The sequence below is a fragment of the Stigmatopora argus genome, chromosome 6, assembly GCF_051989625.1.
Source record: "Stigmatopora argus isolate UIUO_Sarg chromosome 6, RoL_Sarg_1.0, whole genome shotgun sequence".
Taxonomy (NCBI): domain Eukaryota; kingdom Metazoa; phylum Chordata; class Actinopteri; order Syngnathiformes; family Syngnathidae; genus Stigmatopora; species Stigmatopora argus.
In genome coordinates, this window is record NC_135392.1 from 3,643,024 (window position 1) to 3,670,428 (window position 27,405).

The 27,405-nt window shown below is 39.4% G+C and overlaps 1 protein-coding gene across 4 annotated transcripts in view; it reads left to right on the plus strand.

Annotated features, from left to right (window-relative positions):
* The window catches only part of cbfa2t2 (CBFA2/RUNX1 partner transcriptional co-repressor 2), a 68,989-nt gene that overhangs the window by 37,185 nt on the left and 4,399 nt on the right, over positions 1-27,405 (plus strand). For 2 of the 4 annotated variants that reach the window (XM_077603485.1, XM_077603484.1), the window contains 6 exons: positions 17,418-17,591; positions 17,665-17,906; positions 17,991-18,080; positions 22,675-22,859; positions 23,646-23,899; positions 26,814-26,899. In XM_077603485.1, coding sequence (XP_077459611.1) covers positions 17,444-17,591; positions 17,665-17,906; positions 17,991-18,080; positions 22,675-22,859; positions 23,646-23,899; positions 26,814-26,899 — 1,005 coding nt within the window. In that variant the 5' untranslated portion in view covers positions 17,418-17,443. Of the gene's footprint in view, positions 1-558; positions 759-4,369; positions 4,520-17,417; positions 17,592-17,664; positions 17,907-17,990; positions 18,081-22,674; positions 22,860-23,645; positions 23,900-26,813; positions 26,900-27,405 lie in introns of those variants that run through there. The other 2 variants (XM_077603487.1, XM_077603486.1) reach the window with 2 other exon arrangements.

The following is a 27,405-nucleotide window of genomic DNA, read 5'->3' on the forward strand; positions in this document are numbered from 1 at the left end:
CATGTGGGAAATAAATAAATAAAAGCGCTAAAAAACGCTTTCACTCCCCTCGGCTGTCATGTCCTCCCAATAGTCATCACTTTTATTTTCCACGTGGCAAGCAGAACCCAAGAAAGTAATCCAGGGGTAGAAGACACGTGCGCATCTGGTGTGTGATCTCCAGGACATATGGACGCAAGACCAAGCAGGGAATCCGCTTTGTCGAAACTTGCGCGTCCAAGCTGTTCCGCAACCAAAATGTTTCTGGATGACGGCAAAGGATTTCAAGTTGTGGTTACTAGGAGGAGGTCATGTATGTGTGTGTGTGTGTTGGTTGGGGGTTAGATAGGGAAAACACAGAAGGGACCTGGCTAGCGTCACGTCGGGCCTTTTCCGCGGGGAGATGGGAGCGACCAACTGTCGGCCCAAACAGAGACCCCCGTCTGGTTCGCTGGCCAGTGTCAGACTGCTGACAGCACACGACGGCGTGTGATGATGCACGGAAAGGCAGGACAAGCCCAATCCATCACGCAATAGCGTCACATTTGCAAGGCGCTCGTTGGGATTAGTTGGGGTTTTGGTTGGTTTTGTTATGTTTTTTTTCCAACTGTGTCCTGTCAGAGTGATTGCCCATTGTGTTCACCTGTTTTTTCTCCGCCCCTGCTTTCTCCCTTTTGTGTTACCCAGGTGTTCTTAATTGTAATCAGCCCCATGTCTATTAAACCCCGTGTGTGTTTGAGTCCTGGTCGGATCGTCTGCCTTGTTACTCTACCTGACAGGTATAATAGTAATGTTATTGTTCCTCGTTTGCCTATGTCTTCTATTAGGTTTGGGTTTGAGATTTGAGTATAAGTCCTTGTTATCTTCTGAAGTTTCCTTAAATAATTCAAGTTTTGTTAGAGCAACTCCGTGTCCCTGTGATTGCTTCCCTGCATTTGGGTCCAATTACCTCCAATGACGCACCATTCGTAACAGTGTCTTGATTCCAGTCCTTTAGAATGGCGTCCTTCAGTTTTTCAGTTTCATGCTAAACCACATGTGTCAAAGTGGCGGCCCGGGGGGCAAATTTGGCCCGCCGCATCATTTTGTTTGGCCCGGGAAAGTAAATCATGAGTGCCGACTGCCGAGTATAGATGTATATTAAATTTCCTGATTTTCTCCCTTTTTAAATCAAGAAGTGTACATTTTTAATCATTTTTTTCTGTTTTTAGTTCAAAAATCATTTTGTAAAATCTAAAAATATATATTTTTTAGAAGCTAAAATAAACATTGTTTTAGATCTATAAAAAACTGAATATTCAGGGCTTTTAATCCAGTTCTTTTAATCCATTTATAAAAGAAAATGTAAATATTATATCTAAAATGGTCCGGCCCACATGAGATTGAGTTGACGTTAACGCGGCCCGCGAACCAACCAGAGTACGACACCCTTGTGCTAAACCATTCAGCTAATCAATATCTTGTTGACTACTGACACAACAAAGAAAATTGTAAATATTGTTTACTGAAATAGTTCATATATTTAAGTTTTGGAGCCCCCGCTAACAAAATGCTATTAACACTGTTGTATAAAAACTACCGAGAAAAACCCATCATAAAAACCAAGTTTTCCAAAAAGATTAGCAAACAAAATTGGGATAGGACAATTTCAAAAGCCCTTTATTTTTTACTAAATAATCTAAAAAAATATTCTTTTTAGAATGATGTTAGAGGTCCAAACTGCGAGTTTGTATGGACATACAAAAAAAAAGTCAGCTGGAATAGACTCCGTCTATAGAAAACACATGAATAGATGTTAATGATTGAGTTTGCTGTTTTGTTTACCGTCCCTCTGTTGTCGCTATTTTACGAGGTTGCCATTCCGCTTTGCAGGTGTCCTATTGTCCCATCTTGTTGGCGTTTCTTTCCCACTTTACCCGAGGCTAAGTTCCCCACTAAAAAACACAACCTACCGCAAAACCTCCCCTATTATCAAAAGAGCTGATCTTCACATCACCCCCCATTCGTCAGCACAATCTCCTTTTTGGAGCAGCTGCTTTAAAAACGAGGATGCAGGAAGTTCTCTATTAGTTCCAGTGGCGAGGGCTGTGATATCTGACCCCCGGGGATGCTGATTGGAGGGTGGGCGTGGGGGAAAAAAATGCTGGCTTGCCGGGAAAATGTCCTTGTCGTGTCGTACTTGGCGGTGGCTTCGCGAAGATGGCGTCGTGGACATCGAATTTGGGTTTGTTTTGCCATCAGATCACGTGCTGTTTTTTTTTTAACAGAGAAAATGATTAGCATTTATCAAGTGTAGCCGCAGGCCTTCTCACGAGGACGCGTCTAATTAGCTCTGCTACGCTCCAGACGTCTTAAAAACGATCAACTTTTCTTGATCGGCATGGCGACCGATTAACCCCAATGCACCAGATGGTTTGTGTCGCAAATCCTTGTGGGGTCAACCCGCTTGGTGATTTGGTTCTCAGAATAGCGATCATGCTCAGGGGTTTGTTAATCATCCGCGAACATCAAAAATGAAAAAAAAAAAATGATGAAAAAGACGATTATATTTATTTTAGGGGATAAGTCAATCACTAAAAATATAAGCCATCCTGCCCACTGATATTTGTTTATATACGTGACAATGTGAGTATACCTGCCGACTTATACATTTTGTAAGATAAGATTGTAAGATAAGATGACAAAGTCGCTTTGCAATTCCTTGTTCATACTGTATCAGTTTTTGAAGCTGTTTTTACAGACCTGACACATTTTCCCTGTGTATTATGGTTTTTTTATCATTTCAAATTATGTACGCCATGTAACAACTTTTGTACGGGTTTTTTAAAGCTTGTTTTTTGTAAAACCCATCTCGCTTTACACATTTCGGCACTAAAATGTCATCGTCGACTGCTAATATCGTCATGTTTTAAGCATGATATGAGCATTCACCCTTTTCACTATAGAAATATAGCGTGTTAGCAAGCAATGTACCCAAACAGTCAAGCTGTAAGAGTCATACAACGACATCTACAGAATCCTGTCTCAATGTATAAATTTTTCCCGTATTTTATGCATTTTCTGATCATTTCAAATTGTGTGCGCAGATTTAAAAAAAAAAAAAAATTAAAGTACGCTTTTTGTAAAACCGATGTCGTCTTCCCCATCCGAAAAGGTCAGTCACTTTCGCTGTTTCACTATATAAATATAGCGTGTCAGCAAGCAATGTACCCAAACAGTCAAGCTGTCAGCGTCATACAACGACATCTACAAAATCTTGAATTTAGTGCATACTGATTGGGCACCCGGTCCACTTTGGAGAACATTTTAGACTTAAGTGCGCCCTATGTGAGTAAATATTATTATGATGACCCAAGATGGCGGCGCGCACGGGTGGAGCATCTCTTTGCTGTGACTTTTTATATTTTTATATTACTTATTTATGTTATTTTTACTGGGAAAACGCACTTTGCAGAGTAGCACCACCAATTTCGTTATACGCAGCTGTGTATGATGACAATAAAGGCTTTTGATTTGATTGTTTTATCGCTCAATAAGGGGAATTGCAATCATGAATAAGGGTAGCAATTGGCCAAGGTTGCCAGGTATGCATCACTTACCATGTCTTGTCCAGGTTCTGCTAAAACCTTGACGACTTTAACCTCCGTGCTAACGTTGCTACAAACGAAAGCTAACTGTCCGCCAACCGTCTCTGCTAGATTTGTGTGATTGACACACCTGCACTCTCACTAATCTAAATCCGGCAGGGTGTGTTTGCACGTGTGTGGGTGCAGCAACTGTCTAAATCAGTCTATCTCAGTCACCTTTATTTTACTTCCCCAAAAAAAGAAGACTTAAAACGGACAAAGGGTCGCATTGTAGCCGTACACGGGGAATAACACACAACGTGCGCGTACGAAGATAACATCCACGCACACAAATCCCAACGTTCAATGCTCATCCTCCGCAGATGTATTTCCCCCCGAATTTTCCAGCGCACAGCTGGCCTCTTTGTTTCACTTATCTGTCTTTCCCAGCGGCGTACAGCTGGGCTCGGCTCGCCCACCCGTCTGTCGGGCGAGGGGCTACGTTACCTAAAGCGTGGCCTCAATTCCGCCATTTTTTTTTTCATTCACCACCACCCCCGCCTCCTCCAAGCGGGACACTTCTGTCCGGAATTGTTGCCCCGGATTAATGTCAAAGAAGAAATCGGAGGTCGTGGGATTACGGAAAAGTGGGTCACCACAGTTTTTGGGTAAACATCTTCGGAGCGAACCACGTGGCGACGGCGACATCTGCTCAGGTCACGATTCTGGGACTCGGCGGTCCCTTGACGAGTCGCTCTATCTAGGTCATCGCGCTACGTTTTCCGTTATGCTTTATGACCGAAAATTTTTACCTGTACGTGTTTGGAATTTTGATATACGTTCAGCTGGATTTTCTGGCTCCGTGCACCGGAAAAAACACGCCAAGTTAATTTCCCCGCTGTTACGTTTCCAGGGTGGGATGCCATGATCGGAGAAATAAAGGATTGGCAGGAGAAGTAATTAGCTATGGAGAGGTGAGAAGGCTTGTAACCAGATAGGCAGTTAATCCATTATCTTCATTGTGTGTTTGCGAGCTAGATTGGCAGCTTTGAATTGTTCCCGTTATGTCACAGTTGTTACTTGTGTGGGTGTCTGCTGGCCATTTCACAGGTGTGCGTGTGTGCATGCGGCAAAGGCACTATAGACAACACTTGGTATGTGTGGCCAACACACACACACAAAATGCTGTTGTTTTTCTGCCATTGCTGCCATCCCAAACCACAAAGCAAATATCTATGATTAGATTGTTGCTGACAGACCTCAAATTGATTGGTCGCCTGATTGAGTTTGTAGCTTTAACTCGATTTCATCCATCTTTATAGCACTCGTCCTCTGAGGATGTCATTTTCAAGCATTCACCCGACGTCAGATTAACAAAAATCTACTGTGATAAGAGCTAAAAAATAAAAATAAACAGCCTTTATTGTTATCATACACAGATGTGTATAATGAAATTGGTGGTGCTACTCTGCAAAGTGTGTTTTCCCGGTAAAATAAACATAAATAAGTAATATATAAATATAAAAAGTCACGAAATTGGGGGTGCTACTCCACATAATGCGTTTTCCCAGTAAAATAAACACAAGTAATATAAAAATATAAGAATTCACGAAATTGATGGTGCTACTCCACAAAGTGTGTTTTCCCGGTAAAATAAACATAAATAAGTAATATTAAAAATATAAAAAGTTACGAAATTGGTGGCGGTACTCCACAAAGTGTGTTTTCCCCAGTAAAATAAACATAAATAAGTAATATAAAAATATAATAAGTCACAAAATTGGTACTCCACAAAGTGCGTTTTCCCATGTGAAAAAAACATAAGTAATCTAAAAATATAAAAAGTCACATTCTGGCAAGGTAAATTCTAAAATATTGCACAATCTAAGATAGTCACAAAATTGGTGGTGCTACTCCATAAAGTGTGTTTCCCCAGTAAAATAAACATAAATAAGCCATATAAAAATATAAAAAGTCACAAAATTGGTGGTGCTACTCCACAAAGTGCGTTTTCCCAGTAAAATAAACATAAGTAATATAAAAATATAAAAAGTCACATCCTGGCAAGGTAAATTCTAAAACATTGCACAATCTAAGATATTGCACATTGTTATTGCACACCTGGAAGTTATTGCACAGGAGGGATTGTGTGTCGTGCTAACGTAAGTTCAGAGTCCTGATAGCTATGGGAAAAAAACTATCCCTAAATCTATTTCTCCGTGCTTTGTGAGACCTGTGAGCTCCATTTTTACTTTTTCTTTACAGTAAACAACTGTAAAACGGGCGACTGATGTGATGGTGATGATCTTATTCTCCTGCCTCGCCAACCACAGTTTGAATTTGGGATTTAGCGATGTGGCAATCAGGTTTGCTGACTACCCTTGTTTAAATGTCCTCAGTAGTAATTTCTTAAACCCACAGTATTCACTAGATTGGCAGTCAGGATTGGTTTAATCCTTCATTAAAAACGGGTAGAACACTAAAACGGATCATGGCAACGTCACCACCATCAAAATCGTTTACATATGGACATCGCAAGTTTCTACTATTTTCCTGGTCAAAAGCACAAATATTTTCCCACAGTCCCAAATTCCAAACTGACGGTTGCCACCACCACCACCACCACAAATCCAGTCCCTTCGAAATCATCATAACCAGTCTTTAAACAAAAAAATGAAATCCCTACATGTCTGAACCAGGATTTTTGGTTTGTACTCCCTGCTGTCACTTTAGCTAAACTAATCTGCACATTTGACTCCATCAGCTAAAAACCACAAGAGTTCCCCTTTGCCAAAGCAGTCCCTGGAACCGAGAAACTGTCGACAACTATTCCCGACCGACTTCATTATCTTTTACACGACCCTGGCTCACAAAAGTCTGGTGTCCACCATCTCCATTCGGGTTTTCTCCCCCACTGCCCGACCACATTGGCAACACCACGCAATCCTCTTTGGCTTCCAGAACGACATCACTTTCCTTCTTTAACTCCCCCTTTTTTTCCCCCCCCAGTTTTTAATGGATACCGTCTGCGTCCCTCGCCAGCGGCCTCTCGCAGTTCCTCTCCCACTAAGTACAATTCCATCCCCAGGTTCCTTTTCTTTCCACAATACGCGGCACGCCGCATTACAGCTGTGTTTTTCTAATCATCCCACCGAGCGAGCGGCGAGGTTACACCGGGGCTTCTTCTCCATCTGCGCTTTCTCACGTGGAAGTCAAACCGTCACTTTTTTTCTTCTTATCTCCACTCCTCGTCCTTCACCTCGGATTTGTCTTTTTTATCGTCTTTGATTTCTTACCCTCTAGATCAGGGGTGTCAGACTCGGGTTGGTTCGCGGGCCGCTTTAACGTCAACTTGATTTCACGTGGGCCAGACCTTTTTAGATATAATATTCAGATTTTTTTAAATAAATGAATTAAAAGAACTGGATTAAAAGCCCTGAATATTTAGTTTTTTATAGATCTAAAACAATGTTTATTTTAGCTTTTTTATATATATATTTTTAGATTTTACTAAATGTTTTTTGAACTAAAAACACAAAAAAAAGATTAAAAAATTACAAATATTGATTTAAAAGGTAGAAAATCGGGAAATTTAATATACATCTGTACTCTTGATTTTAATTTGTTCCTAAAACAGAAAGTCGGCACTCATGATTTACTTTCTCGGGCCGCACAAAATGATGCGGTGGGCCAGATTTGGCCCCCGGGCTGCCACTTTGACGCATTGGTGTAGTGCAAGGGTGTCAGACTCGGGTTGGTTCGCGAGCCGCATTAACGTCAACTTGATTTCATGTGGGCCGGACCATTTTAGATATAATATTTTGATTGGTTTTTTTTTTATAAATGGATTAAAAAAACTGAATATTCCGTCTTTTATAGATCTAAAAACTTGTTTATTTGAGCTTTTTTTCTTAGTAAGGGAAAATCTCTTAATCATTATGTTCCATATTAAAGTGGAAAATAGAAAATATTTGTATATATTTTTAGATTTTACAAAATTATTTTTGAACTAAAAACACAGAAAAAATTGATTAAAAAAATTACAATTATTGATTTAAAAGGGGGAAAATCAGGAAATATAATATACATCAATACTCTTCATTTTCATTTGATCCTAAAACAGAAAGTCAGCACTCACGATTTACTTTCCCGGGCCACACAAAATGATGCGGCGGCCCAGATTTGGCCCCCGAGCCGCCACTTTGACACACATGCTCTATATACTTTTCTCACCTTTTGGATATATGGGCCGCAAACGCCGGCGCTTAGCCCTCCCCGAGCGCCATGTTGACATTGGGCTCGGGCCAAATATGTAGTCGATGGCGCGGTGAGGCAATGGCCCCAGCCAAGAAAAACAGCCTGGCTTGGAGTCTGACAGCCATGATTGTCTTTCTGATGAAACCCAATGAAAACAGTATTTTCTAACCTTGTTCCTTAGCTCCTCCCCTTTGCGTTCCATCTGCTCACACCTAACCAACAAACCTTCTTCAGTCTCGAAGCGAATCAACGTTCCCTTACCTTCTACAAAAAGTGCTTTGTGAGTTTGGTTGATTTAATAAGGGACAACACATATTAATGAACATATCTATATTCATGCAGAGCTGCCAACTACTCCGGAATTTCAGGAGTTTACCCGGAAATGCAATGCAGACTCCGGACAACCTCCCTAAACTCCAGGAATCCCCAAAAATTGTCACTTTTTTTTTTTTTTGAAGCAACCATTTCAGAAAAGTGCCAAATTTCCAATTTAAATGCCTCAAAATTCACACCATCTTCGTTTAACTGAACTGTAAAGCGGAAGAATTCGGTTACAAGAGTGCATTGTGAATCATCCGAGTGAATGATTCGTCTTGTGCGACTTCAACGCATATCAATTTTATCGGATAAACTCCGGAAATACGACAAGGGAACTCCTGAAATAGGGTCGGCAGCAATTGGCAGCTCATTCATGGCAAATTTGACCTGGATCTGTAAGTTTTATACAGGCTAAAATCATAATTAAACTCAGTTGGCTTCACAGAACCCCAAAAAAGTTTGAGTTTGATTTATTTAACAAGGAACAGCACATATTAATGAACATATTTATATTCTTGTTAATGAATGTGTATATGTAATATGTAAGATTGTAGCCGAGGGCTAATTTCCATCTTTAGTCCCTCGTGTAGGTTGAAGATAAACGATGACACATACTAGACAGTCAGATGCCTACGTAGCATAGTTTTAGACAGCGTTGTGATCGTAATTTAGTTTTTCTAATAGCCAGGCTTTGAGATGATTGGCCAAGAGGTTCAGAGACGGGAGTTGACGTATGTTAATTTGTATTGAGTTGCAAGTAGAGAAGTTGCTATGGCTAATTTAGCACTCTTTTTGAAGGGAATTACACAGTCACCTCTAGAGCCAGCAATTGTTGATGTGTTGTTGTTTTTTGTAAAAAATCTTGCAGTGGAGGTGGAGCTTTGTGTTGGAAGATTTTGTGAAGTAAGTTGGCATCTGCATATTTGACTATTGTCCCAGTTTAGGTGGGTGATTGGATGGAATAGGATCTTTGTGACTAGGTCGGTTGTCAAACATAGTTTCTAAACAGTGTATTCGTTTTTAACACGTGTGCGTGACAGTTTCTAGGTTTTCCAAGAGTGGGTCTCTGCTGTTGGAAGTATCCGTAATACGGAGAAGAAACTTGACACTGTTATTAAATCGATCAAAATGTCAGTGTGTCAATGGAAATAATGGGAGGGCTGCGAGAAAGTTGTTACATCTGCCTCACACTTGGGATAATTCTGGGTTCCAATTTCAAGATTGAATGTTCTCGCCAGACTTACTTGTTTTTTTATTTCCTCCGGTTACTTCGTCATCATCCGCATTCCAAATAAATTCATGCATTTTCTAAATATATTGCATATAAACCTAAATATAAATGTTTGTTTGTCTATAAGACCCATATTGTTCCCAAATCTAAAAAAAAGAACAACCTTTAAAGGGAACGGGGTAATAATGTTGATTGTTAATCCGCTTATTTTAGAAATTGGCTGCCATTGATGATGCTTAACGTCCAACTGTTTTGATCTGGTAGCGACTGATCACTGTCAGCCCTCCCAGTTAAAATGGATTGGACATTTGGCGCCGTCGCTGCCACTGAAAGATGAGTCTTTAAAACCAGTCTTTCAAGTTTAAATGAGTTTAATGTTGACTGTCTTCAGTGACAGGCAATGATTTGAATACTATGAAATTACCGTATTTTCTCGCATATTTGTCGCTTAAAAAATGATGACTGAATCGAGGGTACGGCTTATATGCGCACAAATTAGACTTGACATGCAAAGTGACGAGGACAAAACGCCATAATGCAAGACAATGCGGCCGATAATGTCATTTATTTCAAAATAGAGAAAATATCAACAGATAAAACACTTAACAAAATTTATTTTGACGTCTATGAATAAAATTCAAGGGAAAAAAAACGTATCTTGCATAAAACGTGAAAAAACTTGCCTAGAGATGACAAACTAGACCACTACGGACAGTTCCTGGTTGTACTGCCCACGTGACTTCCTTTTTGAATTAGTCTACGTGCAGGCAACACACTTTCCGAATGTGCAATCCAGCAGAAATATAGATTTTTCTCAAGATATTCCCTTCAAAGTAACACATTTGTACCCCCTATTAAAACCACGAATATGGAGGTGAAAATTGTGCATCAGGGGGCGGCTTATACGAGAGAAATTGTAAAATTCAGCAATTTTAAGGGTGCGGCTTATACGCGGAGGCGACTAATATGCGAGAACATTCGGTAGTTAAGAGTGAAGTGATATTGTGTGTTTACTATCAGTGCGCACCAGTTTTCCCAGTCCTGCTATGAAGTATCGTTATAGGGGAACTCCGTAAAAATGACCAAAGTGGATCATGAGCAATCAACAGTCTCATCGTGTCCCCGATGAACTGTTGGACTGTACAATCTGGATCTAATGGGCCAAAGCTTTAGCCAGCTGGGACCTCCAACAGTCACCTGTGAAGGGAGACATGGAGGGGGGGGGGGGAAGAAGACCAGGAACGAGTTGTAACCCCCCACATCCCGTTTTCATTTTAGTGAGCGATTGGGAGCACATGTAAGGATGGGAGGGTCTTCTGTGGAAAGGGGGGGAATGGGGGGCCGGTTGTCGCGAGGAAGCAGAGCGACTGAATGCGAGCGAGTGGACTTTAATGCCAAGTAGACAAAGGGCGCACCTGGTCCCCGTCCGTCCATGCACAAGCGCCACAATGCAACGCACATCTGTTCCTCTGTCGTGTGCTCCCTCTTGACCTACACGCACAAAAACCACGCAAACACACACACACACGTGTTGTCAATGGAGGAATCGCCAAGCAGTTCTACTCCACAGCACGTGCTGTTCTCGGTGTCGGGTTGTTGTGCTCCTAACCTTCACTGACACTTTACTGGTGGGTCGGGTGGGATGTTTTCAAACACTTTTTGGGATGTTTGTGGTGTCGCCTTTCTGGGAAAGGAGACACGGGTTGTTAATGCTACTTTTGAGCAAATTTTCAATAATGTCTTGACTTTTTTTAAGGCTCAAACCACTGATTCGTCTACATTGGAAATAGCATTTTTTGTTCCAGCTAAGGTAATAATATAAGACATAAGATATTAAAATGGGTTAATAATGTAGAATTTTATTTTTTATAAAGTGCTGTTTTAACTTTAAGAAAAGCCTGGCAAACCGCCAGGCTTCTAAACCACCGTAAGCACACTTTTGGACATAAAAATGAATTGATATTACAACTAAGTATGAGAATTTTACACTTTATGACTAAATTTACATGAAGTAAATTTCAATGAATTGGAAAAATGTATTTTAAAAAAATGAAAAAAATATTATTTAAAATGGAAATATTCCAAATTTTTTAAAAAAAGTTTACAAAATCTAAATTAATAAATACACTGAATAGAAAATCACCCTAAGCACACGTTTGGACAGAAAAAAATTAATATTACATTACAATATGACAATTTTACATGTATTATGACTGAATTTACATGAAGTACTTTTCAATGAATTGGAAAAAATGTTTAAAAATCTAAAAATATATCATTTAAAATGGAAATATTCCAAATAAAAAAAACAGTTTAAAAAATCTAAATAAATACAATGAATAGAAAAGCCTGGCGAAGCGCCAGGCTTCCGAACAGAAAAATAAATTGATATTACAACAAAATATAACAATTTTACACTTATTTATGACTATATTTACATGAAGTAAATATCAATGAATTGGAAAAATCTATTTAAAAGAATTAAAAAATATATAATTTAAAATGGAAATATTCCAAAAAATAATAATAATAATAAATACAATGAATACATTTAATACATTTTTGAATGTGGCTATTCACCAAGGAAAGGCATTGAACCCATTCCTTTGGGTTCGAAGACAACTACTCAACCCAAATGTGTTTTCCGGACAGTTTTGATATGAAACCAAGTGTCCGCGAGCCCCCCAATGGTTATGAAGTGTGTCACTGATAAATGATTGCGGCCTGCATAACATCTCTTCGCACCTCATCCTCAAACGGCCTTAAAGAGATAGCAACGACCATTGGACGTCAACTTTTGAGTGAAAACATCTGCGTGATAAACCACCACGCACATACTATATTTACACGTCTCATTATGCGTCGCTTATCTGGCGTTCTACTCACTTCGCATTAAATGGAGCGGTCGCTCGTCGGCAGCTCGGCAGTGATGGGATTGTTTTTTTTTTTTTCCGCCTTGTTTGCACTCATCAGCCATCAATGCCATGTTTTAATGCGCAACTGCGTCACCTGAAGCCGAACAAACGAGAAGCACCTGGCTAGCAACCAGGGGACAGATGTGCGTTCCCTTTGGGTTGCTATGGTAACAATTGTTAGGACACGCTAATCCCAGGTAACCTGATGTTAAATGTCAAACGAAGGAAGACTTTTAACTTGACTTTTGTCTTAAAAAATACCCAAAAAGGAAAAATGTCATAGTAAACAATGCAAAATTGGTGCGAGATGTACTTTTATAAATCAATTAAAATCAAAATCAAAAGCCTTTATTGTCATTATAAAACAGCTGCATATAACAAAATTAGTGGTGCTACTCCACAAAGTGCGTTTTCCCAGTAAAAAAAAATATATAAATAAGTAATATAAAAATATAAAAAGTCAGATCCTGGCAAGGTAAATTCTCAAATATTGCACAATCTGATGATAATTTAATTTAACATCATTTGAATTATTGTCATTGTAAATTGTAATTTTTTAAGATGTCGAAGTTGAATTGTATGTACTAATAAGTTAATTTAGGCTCATAGTAATAAAAAAATAAATCCTATTTTCCCAAATTAACCTCTTTTGACCTGGCACATTTTTTGGTTGTGTACAATATGACTACAATATTAAATGTTGGACTACATGGGCCTGGCGTGCACTTATAATTTAAATAATCATTATTTATAATCATAAAATCATTTTTCTCAGAAACTACATCATGTAAAATATATATATATATATATATATATATATATTTTTAACACTCATTTGAAGCCAAATTATAACCTAGATATCAAAGAGAAAATAACCTTGAAAGGGTTTGGGTCTGAGTAATTATAATAATTAAGGTTAGGTTAGAACTTTATTTCATCCATTATTTGGGAAATTTCTTGGTTGCAGTAGCAAGACACAAGACACAGAAGACATTGTACACCTAGAAAAACATGCTATGAAAAAAAGACACAAAACGAGCTAGAGCCGACGGCGCTACCGCTACCGGCTGCCACTTGAGCGGCGCCATCTTGATTGCAGTAGCAAAAAAAACGGATACAGATACAAGAAAAAGACGTTGCTTTTATTTAACTAAAGTACACAGCTGTTAATTTCATATTTGGATCCTTCCTCCCATCAGCAGTCAGGCTCTTTAACAAAACAAATGGCTGAGTGTTAAGACCTACCGTATATATATATATATATATATATATATATATATATATATATATATATATATATATATATATATATATATATATATATATATATATATATATATATATATATGCAACACGCTTATTTATTTATATATTAATTCATGTATTTATTAACTTACTTAGTACCTATCTATTTATGTCTAAAATGCCTTTTCTGTGTCTGTATTCTCACCCTCTTGCTACTGTGACAACGAAATTTCCCGAATACGGGATGAATAAAGTTATCCAATATCCAATCCCATTTAGGATTGTCAATTTTTCTAATCACAGTATTTTTTTAGTTTACTGTTAATTAACCTTGTGCATACAAAATAAAGTACCTACTTTCCACAATAGAACCATAAATAATTCTAGTTTTCATGATTAATCTGACCACGAAAAATGACTTCTACCCCCCACATAGCATAATAATTATTAAGCTAATCTTTTAGCGAGGGTCGATAACCAGACCTTTGCTGACTTTGAAAAAAATCTAGAATTCAGCCTGATTATCTAGCGCGACCCATCTTGACAAGGCGTTGTTTGGGTTTTTCTCCGTGTTGACACCAAGGCCATATGCTCGCTTGATTGTGTTATTGAGATGTCAGTCTCATTTCCTGACCATACGCAAGTGTGTGTCTGTCTATGTGTGTGTGTGTGTGAGCCCAAATCCGCATCCTGCTGTGCGCTGGCACCGCGTCGATATACGTGGTGTACGTACCCGCATATGTGCGTCCCTCCTTCCTGCGCCCCGTGTTGGCGAACAGGTGGAGCCGTGATAGCCAAGCCGCAGTGTGTCGTCGAAGGAGGAGGATGAACAGTCAAAGATGTTGCGTGACAGATGGGCGACGTGGGGGGGCCGGGGGGCTTCGGGATTACGGATAACAGAAGCTGGTGAATCCGTATTTTTGGAAAACATCGTCTACAGTGGATGTTTTTTATTGTCAGAGATTTAAAAGGTACCGTCATGCTCGTAATGACAAAATGGACTGTGTTTACCTGTTTGTTTACGTAAATGGGGAAAAGGTGGTATACAAGGACTTTAAAGGATTTAGTCTAAAACTAGCAATGTATAATAATTGGCAACATGTTGCATGTTTGGTAGCTTTTTGTAGCTGTTGGCATGGATTTTTTTATTTATTTATTTGATTATTGGCTGCGAGGGTGCCATTATTTTTTTGAATGATTGAAAATGAATCAAATTTGTATATAATTATTTTTATTTTAAATACTTTGGGTAAAGATTTCAATATCTTTTTTTAATGATTTTTTTTAGAAATGAATGACAACAATTTTGATTCATTTTTTATCAAATTTGTATATAATTATTTTTATTTTATATACTTTGGGAAAAGCTTTAAATAACTTTAATAGTTCTTTTATTTAATGAAATTTTTAAAAATGAATGAAAAAAGCAAAGAAAAAAATATTTTTTCAGCTCCTTAAACGTCTCACTAGCCCCGATTAATCGTTAGCATACCCGAACACTGTTTATACCCTCTACTGGCTAACCTTCCACCTACAGGCAAAAATAAGTCTGCAATAAATTCATGAGCCAATTGCCTTTTTAAAGTTTGATGCGTATACATTCCTAAAATATACCTACCAAATTTCATTTTGGCTCACCCACAAATAACCAAGAAGTAGCCATTTTTGTGAGTATCCTCACCATCAAGAACAACAACGGAAACGGCAGCCCCAATTGGCTTAGAAACCCCCCCACAAAATGACAACTAAACTAGTCAAAAAATCAAATCCAAATTTCCCATTTTCAATCTATTTGTTGTGAGCGATACTTTGATACCCCACCTTGTGGACTTCCTGTGTGTGGCTCCACTTTTTTCACTAGTTCTACAATGTCTTCTGTGTCTGTCTTGCTAATGCAACCAAGAAATTTCCTGAATACGGGATTCAAATCCAAATTTCCCATTTTCAATCTATTTGTTGTGATCGATACTTTGATACCCAACCTTGTGGTTTTCCTGTGTGTGGCTCCACTTTTTTTTACTAGGTCTACAATGTCTTCTGTGTCTGTCTTGCTACTGCAACCAATAAATTTCCCAAAATTGAGATGAAATAAACTTCTGACCTAATATGAAGTTTCCTCCACTCCAACTCCAGGCTAACGTATCCCGTTCCGGCCTCTAGCGTCTCCGATCCCTAAAACCCTCATGAGAGCCCGACTCTGCCTCCATTGTGGTCCTCCGGCCGCTCAAAACTTAAGCCCCCCGTCTTTCTAAACTTGGGAACCTGTCGCACGAGGCCGCGCAGAGTTCATGGGCCGTGAAAGAGACATAAAGGGCGCCATTGATGGCGAGGCCACTTTGAAAAAGCATGAAACCGTATTTAAAAGGCCCTGAACTCCGACCTCGCCGGGCCTTGCGTGTCTATTAATCGTCCTTTCTTGAAGCACTTAAAAAAGTCTGATCCACTCCAAATGGAGATGCCGGTGCCCGGGGAGGGGGTTAAAAAGGGGGGCGCGCCACGCCGCCTTGGTGGACACAAAGGGGTCTCCTTATGCCGCATAAATGACGCCCCCCCCCTTCCCTCCCGGTGGTACTCAAACAAGGACCATGCTCCCTTATCTGGTGGTCTCATTCAGCGTTGATGGCGTATTGAAAAGTTGCGTTTAACATTCAAAAGCTCTGGCGATCTTGTTAGTAAAGCGTGAAATAGTCCCGGCCCCCTTTTCTTTCTCGCGGCGCACCGTCACCAACTCACCCCCCTCCCCTCCGCCATCCGTTTCTTGGCCACAGTACTCAATGAAGGGGCATTCTTTGAGGTATACAATAGCATTCTTTAACATTTTCTTCTGTTAGTGATCTGAATAGTGGGGAGCGAGGAGCTAAACTTTAGACATCTGGCTCTTTGATTGGTTGGGGGGGTGGGGGGTCTGTTTAATGCCTATGACGAGGAGTGAGAAGCTTTTTGTTGGGTTTTAACTCTCTGGGTATGTTCGTTTCTGAAGTATGGCAATTGTGCTTTGGTTTGAGCTTTGATTCATTGAGAGGATTAGGAAAAAAATATATGGATGTACATATTTTATTTCTAATTTCTTCATCCCGACTGTTCAGGCTTATAATGCACCAGAGGAAACACCAGGCTGGGTTTTATTTTTATTTTTTACGTTGCTGTTTTTCTTAATATTTTCCCTCCAAAGTAACACATTTGTACTTCCTATTAAAACCATAAATACAGAGGTGAAAATTGTGAATCAGGGGGCGACTTATACAAGAGAAAATCTAAAACTCCGCCATTTTAAGGGCGCGGCTTATCCGCGGAGGGGCTTATATGCTAGAAAATATGGTAATCAAGACAAAACTATATTAATCAATTCAGTCTAGCTCAATTTTTAGTGTTTTTTCTGAGGGACTGCAATCTAGTCAATGGATCAATTTTACTCTGACATGTTGAATAGCCTGGAATTCCACAAAATCCTGATTGACAACTTGAAAGTGCATCATTTCCACATATATACATACTTATATATGTGTATGTGTATATATATGTATGTATATATATATGTATATATGTATATGTGTATATGTATATGTGTATATATATATATATATATATATATATATATATATATATATATATATATATATATTTCAGCAACACGCTTATTTATTTATATATTTATTCATGTATTTATTTATTAACCCACTTATTACCTATCTATTTATGTCTAAAATGTCTGTCTTTTGCTGTGTCTGTATTCTCACCCTCTTGCTACTGTGACAATGAAATTTCCCGAATACGGGATGAATAAAGTTATCCAATCCAATCCAATTACTGATTTTTTATTTTTATTTTCCCAGTTACAATTGGTGCAAAATAGTGCATTCTCTTGTAGGCCAACAACTAACATAGCCCCTCCCTCCTTTCTTGCAGACATTGTGGAGAAGACGAGCCCTGCCATGCCCGGTTCTCCTGTGGATGCTAAGACTCATTCCAGATCAGCTCCCAGTAGCAGCAGCAGCAGCGCCGCCGCCGCCATCATCATGCCCCCCCTGCCCTCCATCAACCCCAGCGCCCCGCGCCTGGCTTCCTTTTCCACCACAGCACGTACGTCCGCCACGTAAAATCTCAACGCGGAACCGAACGTCGGCGTCCAACGTCATTTTTTTTTGCCAAGCAGTGACCAACGGGAATCACCATTCGCCGCCGACGCTGAGCGCGGTGCCTTCGCCGCCGCAGCGCTACAGCAACGGACCCTCTTCGTCCTCGTCCTCGTCGCTGGCCAACCAGCAGTTGCCGGCCACGTGCGGCGCGCGGCAGCTGAGCAAGCTCAAGCGATTCCTGACCACGCTGCAGCAGTTCGGCAACGACATCTCGCCGGAAATCGGCGATAGCGTTCGCAACTTGGTGCTGGCTTTAGTGGTAAGTTGGCAGGAAATAATATATATATTTTCGACAGCCATCAGTTAAATAAATTCATGTTTTCGTTATTATTTTTTTCGGTAGAATTCAACTGTGACCATCGAGGAGTTTCACTCACGGCTTCAGGAGGCCACCAATTTCCCCTTGAGACCGTTTGTTATTCCTTTTCTCAAGGTAAGACACTCACTTTTGACCTTCTCGCATGCAAAATATGGCGTTGTTTTTGCTTGGTCTACATCCTTTGTATTTTTAAAAATACTACTTTGTGCTTTAGTTTGATTTATAAACACTAGTTTGGCTGCCACAGTTTATTTTGACCTTCCATGTGACTTCCGGGCCAAAACATTAGGAGGAACATCTGAATTGAATGCTTTTATTGGCATTATAGAAGTATACAGTAATCCCTCGATTATCGCGGTTAATGTAGACCAGACATGGCCGCGATTTAAAAAATAATATTAATAATAATATATATTTTTTTTACATCAGTGCTTCAGCGTGGATTTTCACATTTTTTATGAACTTACAAAAACATTTAATTAAAAAAAAATTATCCCAGAAAAAAAATCTGCGATGTAGTGAAGCCACGATATTCGAGGCATTACTGTAATGGGATTTTTTTTTAAATAATGATGATGTATTTGGTGGTTGTCCTTCCTCATACATAAATATTCTGTAAAATAATCATGTATTATTGCTTTCATAGTGATCGATGATGGGTATAGGGATAATTATAATATGTTTAATCTAAACATATTTGCATTTGAGCTGGGCAATATGGAAATTATATCATGATATAGTGTATTTAGACAGAATATTACTATACGATGTAATTTTCTTTGCAAATCGAGAGCAACTTTCCATTAAACCCAAATTTGACAAATACTTTTATTGACAGTGGCAAAAGTAAATAGATTTTTTTTCTATGGATTATTCAATTTTGCAAAGCTATTTCACATAAATATTAATATAAAATATAAATACACCCTATTTATTATTTCTATCTTACCCATATTAGCTAACTCTAAGATAAATAAAAATCCACTAAATATTCAAATATTCAGTAAAATGTAAAAACAAAAATGTATACAATACATTGAACACATTTTAAAATACTTGAGTTAGAGCATATGTGTCAAAGTGGCGGCACGGGGGCCAAATCTGGCCCGCCGCATCATTTTGTGTGGCCCGGGATTTTCCCCCTTTTAAATCAATAATTGTCATTTTTTAATCCCTTTTTTCTGTTTTAGTTCAAAAATCATTTTGTAAAATCTAAAAATATATTTAAAAAAGCTAAAATAAACATTGTTTTAGATCTATAAAAAACTGAATATTCAGGGCTTTTAATCCAGTTCTTTTAATCCATCTATAAAAAAAATCTAAATATTATATCTAAAATGGTCCGGCCCACAAATCGAGTTGACGTTTGCGAATGTCTACAATCTCAAATAATAATAACAATAACATTCATGATAGTAGAGGTCAAAGCACTACAAACTGCAACAACCCTAAACGCTTTCTGTGGTTTCCACTCGTCGTACTACTTTTAGGACCTTGATAGCGAGCTTGGTGCCTCCCATCAACCCGCCATCCTTATCTGCCCTTTTTTAAAGGGACGACGTCCCGAAGGTGAATGCCCTCGACCCCGTGAAAGCATTTCCCTGAGCAAACGCTTCCTCCAAACGCTTTAACCGCCTTGATTTGCGCGCCGACCTGATGCACAACAGATGACGACTCGTGTTTAAATGACCCCCCCGAGAGCCCCTCTTTGTAACCGGGAGACGTTTCTTGGCCTTTTTAGAAGCCCCTCTCTCTCGCTTTTAAAAAGCAGCCCGTAAATCTTCTCTCTGCGGCTCTTTTCTGCACGTTTACCTCTTCCTCACCTCCATCCGTCTGTCCCGAGAGCAAAAAAGCTACGTTGCTTTGGCTAATTTACGACAAGATGGGTTTGGGGGCGGGGCTTAAGTTCATTCTCTCAAGATGTAGGGGGCTCTGTGGGCAGATGGGGGGAAATTGAAAGTCGGAAGTGTGAAACATGCCTATAAAGTCTTCTCTTTCACTCCATTTTTCTTTTTTTTTTACGGGCTCTGGGTGTCGCTGTCCCGGGAAAAGCGCTCCATCGACCTCGCTTCTCAAATATCCGTTGGCTAGGGGCTAGGGCATTGGTGTCAAAGTGGCGGCCCGAGGGCCAAATCTGGTCCGCCGCATCATTTTGTGCGGCCCGGGAAAGTAAATCATGAGTGCCGATTTTCTGTTTTAGGATCAAATTAAAAGGAAGAGTATAGATGTATATTAAATGTCCTGTTTCCCCCCCCCTTTTAAATCGATAATTGTAATTTTTTAATCAATTTTTCTGTGTTTTTAGTTCAAAAAACATTTTGTAAAATCTAAAAATATATTTAAAAAAACTAAAATAAACATTGTTTTAGATCTATAAAAAAACTGAATATTCAGGGCTTTTAATCCAGTTCTTTTAATCCATTTATATAAAGAAATATCTAAATATGATATCTAAAGTGGTCCGGCCCATGTGAAATCAAGTTGATGTTGATGAGTCTGAAACCCCTGGGCTAGGGCAAGGGTGTCAAACTCGGGTTTGTTTGCGGGCCGCAATAACATCAACACGATTTCATGTGGGCCGGACCATTTTAGATATAATATTTAGATTTCTTTTTACATAGGATTTTAAGAACGGGATCAAAAGCCCTAAATATTCAGTTTTTTATAGATATAAAACTGCTTATTTGATTATTTATTTCTGTTTTAGGATCAAATTCAAATGAAGAGTGTATATATATATATATATATATATATATATATATATATATATATATATATATATATATATATATATATAAAAATATATACTCTTCATTTGAATTTGATCCTAAAACAGAAAATTGGCACTCATGATTTACTTACTCGGGCCGCACAAAATGATGCAGTGGGCCAGATTTGGCCCCCGGGCCGCCACTTTGACACCAGTGGGCTAGGGTCTTAGGGCCAGACCACCCTTTTTTTCTTTCTTTGGACGCTTTAGACTTTGTGGGAACAGTTTGGGGAAGATCCCTATTTTTGTTCCCAGTCAAAGCAAGGCAATTCTTGATGGTTCACGCAGTGCGATGGACTTAAATGGAGTTTTGTCACGCTCTCCCCAATGTTTTCATTCTTCGATTCAGTGTTTTCAAAATGGATTGGACGCCAAGAAACATATTTTACAGTTAAAAAAAATCGAAATATTCACGTACCGCCAAACAAAAATGTCGTAAAAGTCTAATAAAGCAAAGCGTTCGGAATGGATCGAAGACAGGGACTATTTTGTAGAACAATAAAAAAAAAAATTCATGCGCGGTTCGTGGACGTAAGCAAAAGAAAATCTGCAAAGTATAATTATGACTAAAGCGCATTTCCTTTAAAGGCTGTCTTGTCTATTTTTTTAATCTTTGTAAATACTGCAGTCTTACAGTGTGAGATTTTACTTTTAAGAGAGAATTGTCAGGGGAAAACAAAACTTATTTAAGCATAAATATGTTTTCGCCATATTTTTTAGTATTTTAATTTTTTAAATCCTGCTTTTCTTTTTGTTTTGCATTACGGTATTTCTGTTTTGTAACATTTTAGACACTTATCTTATCCAAAAGCTTCATAAAAATGAAGCTTACAGACTTTGGAATAAGATAAATGTATTTAAAAACAAACACTTTTAGAAGACTTAACATATGTAGAATATGGTGGCATAATGTTAGAGTAAAATGTATTTTTGAACCACTTTAAAAAATGTCGTGCAAAGTGTAATAACTAAAAATATACTAATAAAAATGCATTATTTAGAGATCATATTTTCACGACTATAAGGCGCACTTAAAAGTCTTACATTTTCTCCAAAATAGACAGGGCGCCTTATAATCCAGTGTGCTTTATATATGGAAAAAAAATTCAAGTGTCATTCATTGAGGGTGCGCCTTATAATGTGGTGCGCCTTATAGTCGTGAAAATACGGTACTGTAATTTATCGCATATCGAAAAAATGATGATATGCTTATGCACACAAATTAGACTTGACATGCACAAAACGCCATAACGCAAGACAATGCGGCCGATAAGGTCATTTATTTCAAAATAGAGAAAAAATAGACAGATTAAACTCTTAACAAAATTTATTTGGACATTTATGAATGAAATTCTAGAAAAAAATAAACCACATCTTGCCTGAAACGTGAAAAATTGCTTGAAACATTATAAAAAAATTGCTTATGCGAGAGAAATTGTAAAATGACACGATTTTTAGGGTGCGGCTTATACGCGGATGCGGCTAATACGCGAGAAAACACGGTAGCCATGCAAATAGTCAAGTTCTGCATGGCGATACTTACCAAAAACTGAACGCATAACTTGATATTAAATGCTCTGCCAGTTTAAAAATTCTTCCCAAAATGAAAAAAAAACCTCCTTGGTTTTATTTACTCAGCAGGGAGAGGAAGTGGCGTAATTGCAAGCACACTAACGTCTGCTCCTAATTAAGAAGGACCAAGAAAAAATAGAAATGTAGAGGACAGGATGGAGACAGAGTTTCTGGAAGAAAAAAAAAATTGCATAGCGGTTAAAAAAAAACGTAGTTGTAAAATGTTTCCAAGGTTGTGTGTCAACTTGTATGTCTGTGCTGTGACTCGCTTCTCAAATTGCAGCTTTACCAATCATGCCAAAGCAGCATCGTATGTGCCAACGATGCCTTCTAAACAGCTTTTCTTGTTGTTTTTTTAACTCTCAGGCGAACCTTCCTCTTCTACAAAGGGAACTTCTCCACTGCGCTCGTGCAGCCAAACAAACTCCGGCGCAATACCTGTCCCAGCACGAGCACCTCCTGCTCAGCACGACCATGGCCTCCTCCCCGGACTCCTCCGAGCTACTCATGGAGCCCTCGGACGCCGGCGTCAAGAGGCCCAGCCCCAGCAGGTGAGCCCGGACCGCCGAACTTGACCGTGTGCGGTCGATTGGTCGCCGGTCTTTTGGTCGCCGGTCTTCTGGTCGCCCCGACCATGACAACGGGCAACCAAAAGACCGGCGACAAAGCAAGGTAAAACAACACGGTCTACGCATCAATAAAAACCAACAATGGCCCTGAGCAGTTTCACTGAGCCGACGTGTGAGTGTATAAGAAAGAGTTTGTATGTACATGCGTTGTCCCTTTAAGAAGCTACGTCAGTCAAGGTCTTAACAAGTTCTCCAACCAAAAACAATAAAAGTCCGGGGAATTTGGAGCTTTTCTTTAGCCTAATAATTAATAGGGCATTAAGTATGACTAAATAGTCATTCGCAGTTTGTATTTAGGGAATTTGAGCAACAATTTAAATGGTAATTATCACTAACCTTCCGGGCGACCAAAAGATCGGCGACCAAAAGACCGGCGACCAATCGACCGTGTACCAATTATTAGGCTTAAGAAAAGCTCCAAATTTCCCGGACTTTTATTGTTTTTTTGTTAGAGAACTTGTCGGGACCCTGACTGACGTAGCTTCTTAAAGGGACAACGCATGTACATACAAACTCTTCTACACTCGCACGTCGGCTCAGTGAAACTGCTCATGGCCATTGTTGGCTTTTATTGATGCGTAGACCGTGTTGTTTTACCTTGTTTTGTCGCCTGTCTTTTGGTCGCCTGTCTTTTGGTCGCCGGACGTTTGGTCGCCGGACAACCAAACATCCGGTCACGCTCGACAATGACCCTCTGACGGTTTTCAGGGTGAAGGAAAACGGCTTCCACGAACGCGCCCCCATCGCCATGGAGCCAGCCGCCAAGCGCATTTGCACCATCAGCCCGGCTCCCCGCCACAGCCCGGCGCACCCGCTGCCGCTGAACGCCCAGCTGCACCCGACGCCGCCGCCCCTGCAGCACTACGCCCTGGACGACATCGCCGCGCCGCACGTCCTTCACCGAGAACACAGCCAGCGCATGTTGGACATACGAGAACTCAAAGACAGACCGAGGTTGCCAGGTAATTTGTAGTCAAGTTAATTTGCTTTCAGCTTTAACAAAAAAGTTTGAGTTTACACACTGAAGAAATTCAATCATCGTCTATTAGGATCTGACAGCCGGCGGCCACTATAAAAAAATTACAACTCTCTACGACAGGTGTCAAAGTGGCGGCCCAGGGGCAAAATCTGGCCCGCCGCATCATTTTGTGTGGCCCGGGAAAGTAAATCATGAGTGCCGACTTTCTGTTTTAGGATCAAATTCAAATGAAGAGTATAGATGTATATTAAATTTCCTGATTTTCCCCCTTTTGAAGCAATAATTGTAATTTTTTAATCCTTTTTTTTTCTGTTTTTAGTTCAAAAATCATTTTGTAAAATCTAAAAATATATATTTTAAAAAAAGCTAATATAAACATTGTTTTAGATCTATAAAATGAAGAGTATAGATGTATATGACATTTCCTGATTTTCCCCCTTTTAAATCAATAATTGTAATTTTTTTAATCCATTTTTTTCTGTGTTTTTAGTTCAAAAATCATTTTGTAAAATGTAAAAATATATTTAAAAAAAGCTAAAATCAACATTGTTTTAGATCTATAAAACACGGAATATTCAGGGCTTATAATCCAGTTCTTTTAATCCATTTATTTAAAAAAACTATCTAAATATTATATCTAAAATGGTCCGGCCCACATGAAATCGAGTTGACGTTAACGCGGCCCGCGAACCAACCCGAGTCCGACACCCCTGCTCTACGATGCACGGTTTGGACAAACATAGCGAGAGAAACTAAACATAACCACCCACCCACACATCCATAAATCACGCTTTCATAAGGATCATCATAGATGACGAATTCAGCAATAAGGGGACATTTGCCCAATTCTCCCCAAAAACTATTTTCTACTTTTTAGTATTTACTTAATAGATTCACATAATGCTAACCGCTACCAACACGACAACATGAAAAGCTTACTTCTGACTCGCTGCCCTGAACAAAAGACGCCTGTTTTTTCTATTTCATTTTTATGAGCTAGCCCGCCTAATTAAGGGTGGTCTCCTATGTTTGCATAGTGGCGCCTCTACGAAAAGCGACTCAACGTATCGTCCTCGCGTTTAAACAGAGGTGCGGTGTCACGGACTCTGGCGTATATCTGCCCTCCGTTTTCGGGGGTCTTGTCAACTCGGGTTGGAAATAGCAGTAGCTCACAAGCACGTACACACACACACCTCGATATATTCTTAGTGAAGGCGCTGTGTTTACGAGGTCTCGGTCCCTCGTCTCGCGGCCTCCCGCCCGCCTGCCGCCACTTAACTAAAGACACACACACACACATATATGCACACACTAGTCCACACACGTTTTGGCTTTGAACTGATGAACGCTGATGAGAACCAGGAGGCCGTCGCAAGCCCGTATAGGAATCATTCTTCTTGTCAGGCTATTTGTTTCCGCGTTCTACCAAGATTGCCGCTGTCTTAACATCTTTGTCGAGTGTGCGAGTGTGTGTACGGGCATGTAGTGTGCGCATGTTTTTTTATATGATCGCAAACATTGCACGGCTGGTTGTGTTTAAATATCTGAGCCACTGCATTCAGTCTGAGTGTCTCCCTACTGGAATGCTGGGAGCTCCGCAAAGGGGAGGGTGCCAGCAAAGACATTTGGGGTGTGTGTATATGTGTATACGTGTGTGTGTGTGTGTGTGTGTGTGTGTGGGTTTGACAGCTGACTTCCAGATGTGCTCTGGCTCCGGGTGCCGAAAGTCTGTTTCGCATCACGGGGCTTCTCTTTTCCTCTTTCGCTCAGCCTTTTTCTCATCCTTCATCTCGCTCTTCTTCTTCTTTTTTTTCTTCCCTTTCCCCTTGTGCCCCAGTGATGATGTCACCTCAGTGCAAGGGTGTCAAACTCATCTTTTTGCACTCATGGTTTCCTTCAGAAGGCGATTGGCTGCAGACTAGGAATAATAGAAATGAAATGATTAGCGGTTGAGGCACTGTTTTTTTTGTGTTGTTTAGAAACTTGAGGCATGGTTGTTAGATGAACAAAATTGCTATCACAAGGCTGTATAAAACTGATGCTGTGTGTGCGTGTGTCTTGTATGTGTAATCGTTTATCTTCTAAATCAAGGGTGTCAGACTCGGGTTGGTTCGTGGGCCGCTTTAACGTCAATACGACGTTTATAAATGGATTAAAAGAACTGGATTAAAAGCCCTGAATATTGTTTATTTTAGCTTTTTTTTAATATATTTAGATTTTACAAAATGATTTTTGAACTAAAAACACAGAAAAATGGATTAAAAAATTACAATTATTGATTTAAAAGGGGGAAATCAGGTAATATAATAATAATGATAATACATCTATACTCTTCATTTTAATTTAATCCTAAAACAGAAAGTCAGCACTCATGATTTACTTTCCCGGGCCACATAAAATGATGCGACGGGCCAGATTTGGCCCCTGGGCCGCCACTTTGACACATGTGGTCTAAATAATGGAATTAAGCCTACAGCTACAATATTACACATTTACATATAAATATTCATTAACATGAATATAGATATGTTCATTAATATGTGCTGTCCTTTGTTAAATAATTAAAAAACAACACAATTTAAAATCCTCCCCAAATATATATATATATATATAAATATATAAAAGATAAACAGTTAATATTCTCTAGTTTCTTACTAGTGTTTGAGAACCACAAAAATGTTATTTCTATTTTTTTCTAGCCTGAAATATGAGGTTGTTGATTTACCTGTGCTTTAGTGGGGGGAAATGCAAAGAAAATGAAAAAAGTAACAAATTATACGTTGTGTGAGAACATTGTGTTACAGATCGGAATGATGATTGAAGAGTTTACTAGTTTGCGGTGTCCTCTACATTGAGAATGTTAATTATTGCTGTCGCTTGTGTGCGTTTTTGATCAGGCACGAACGGGGGCTACCGCGAGGAGCCCGTTGACCACAGGCTGACAGACCGCGAGTGGGCCGATGAGTGGAGGCATCTGGACCACGTAAGTGTTGATTCTGTTTCCTCTGATTGCCTCAGAGAGTCATTTATATTTCAAAAATACACAAATATACCGTATATTCACGCATATACGCCGTGTTTGTAAATAAAAAAATGATGACTGAATCGAGGCTTATATGCGCACAAATTAGACTTGACATGCACGAAACTGCAAGGTGACAAAGACAAAACGCCATATTCAGGGCGCCGCCATCTTACCTAGGGATGACAAACTAAAGCACTACGGACACACTTCCTGGTTGTACTGCTCACATGACTTCCTTTTTGAATTTCTCTACGTGCAAGCAACACCCTTTCGCAATGTGCAATCCAGCAGACGATTTATAAACTATCTCATAAATACCACGTGCGATGATTTTTCTTAAGATATTCCCTTCAAAGTAACATATTTGTACTCCCTATTAAAACCATGAATCTGGAGGGGAAAATTGTGAATCAGGGGGCGGCTTATATGAGAGAAATTGTCAAATTCAACGATTTTAAGGCAAT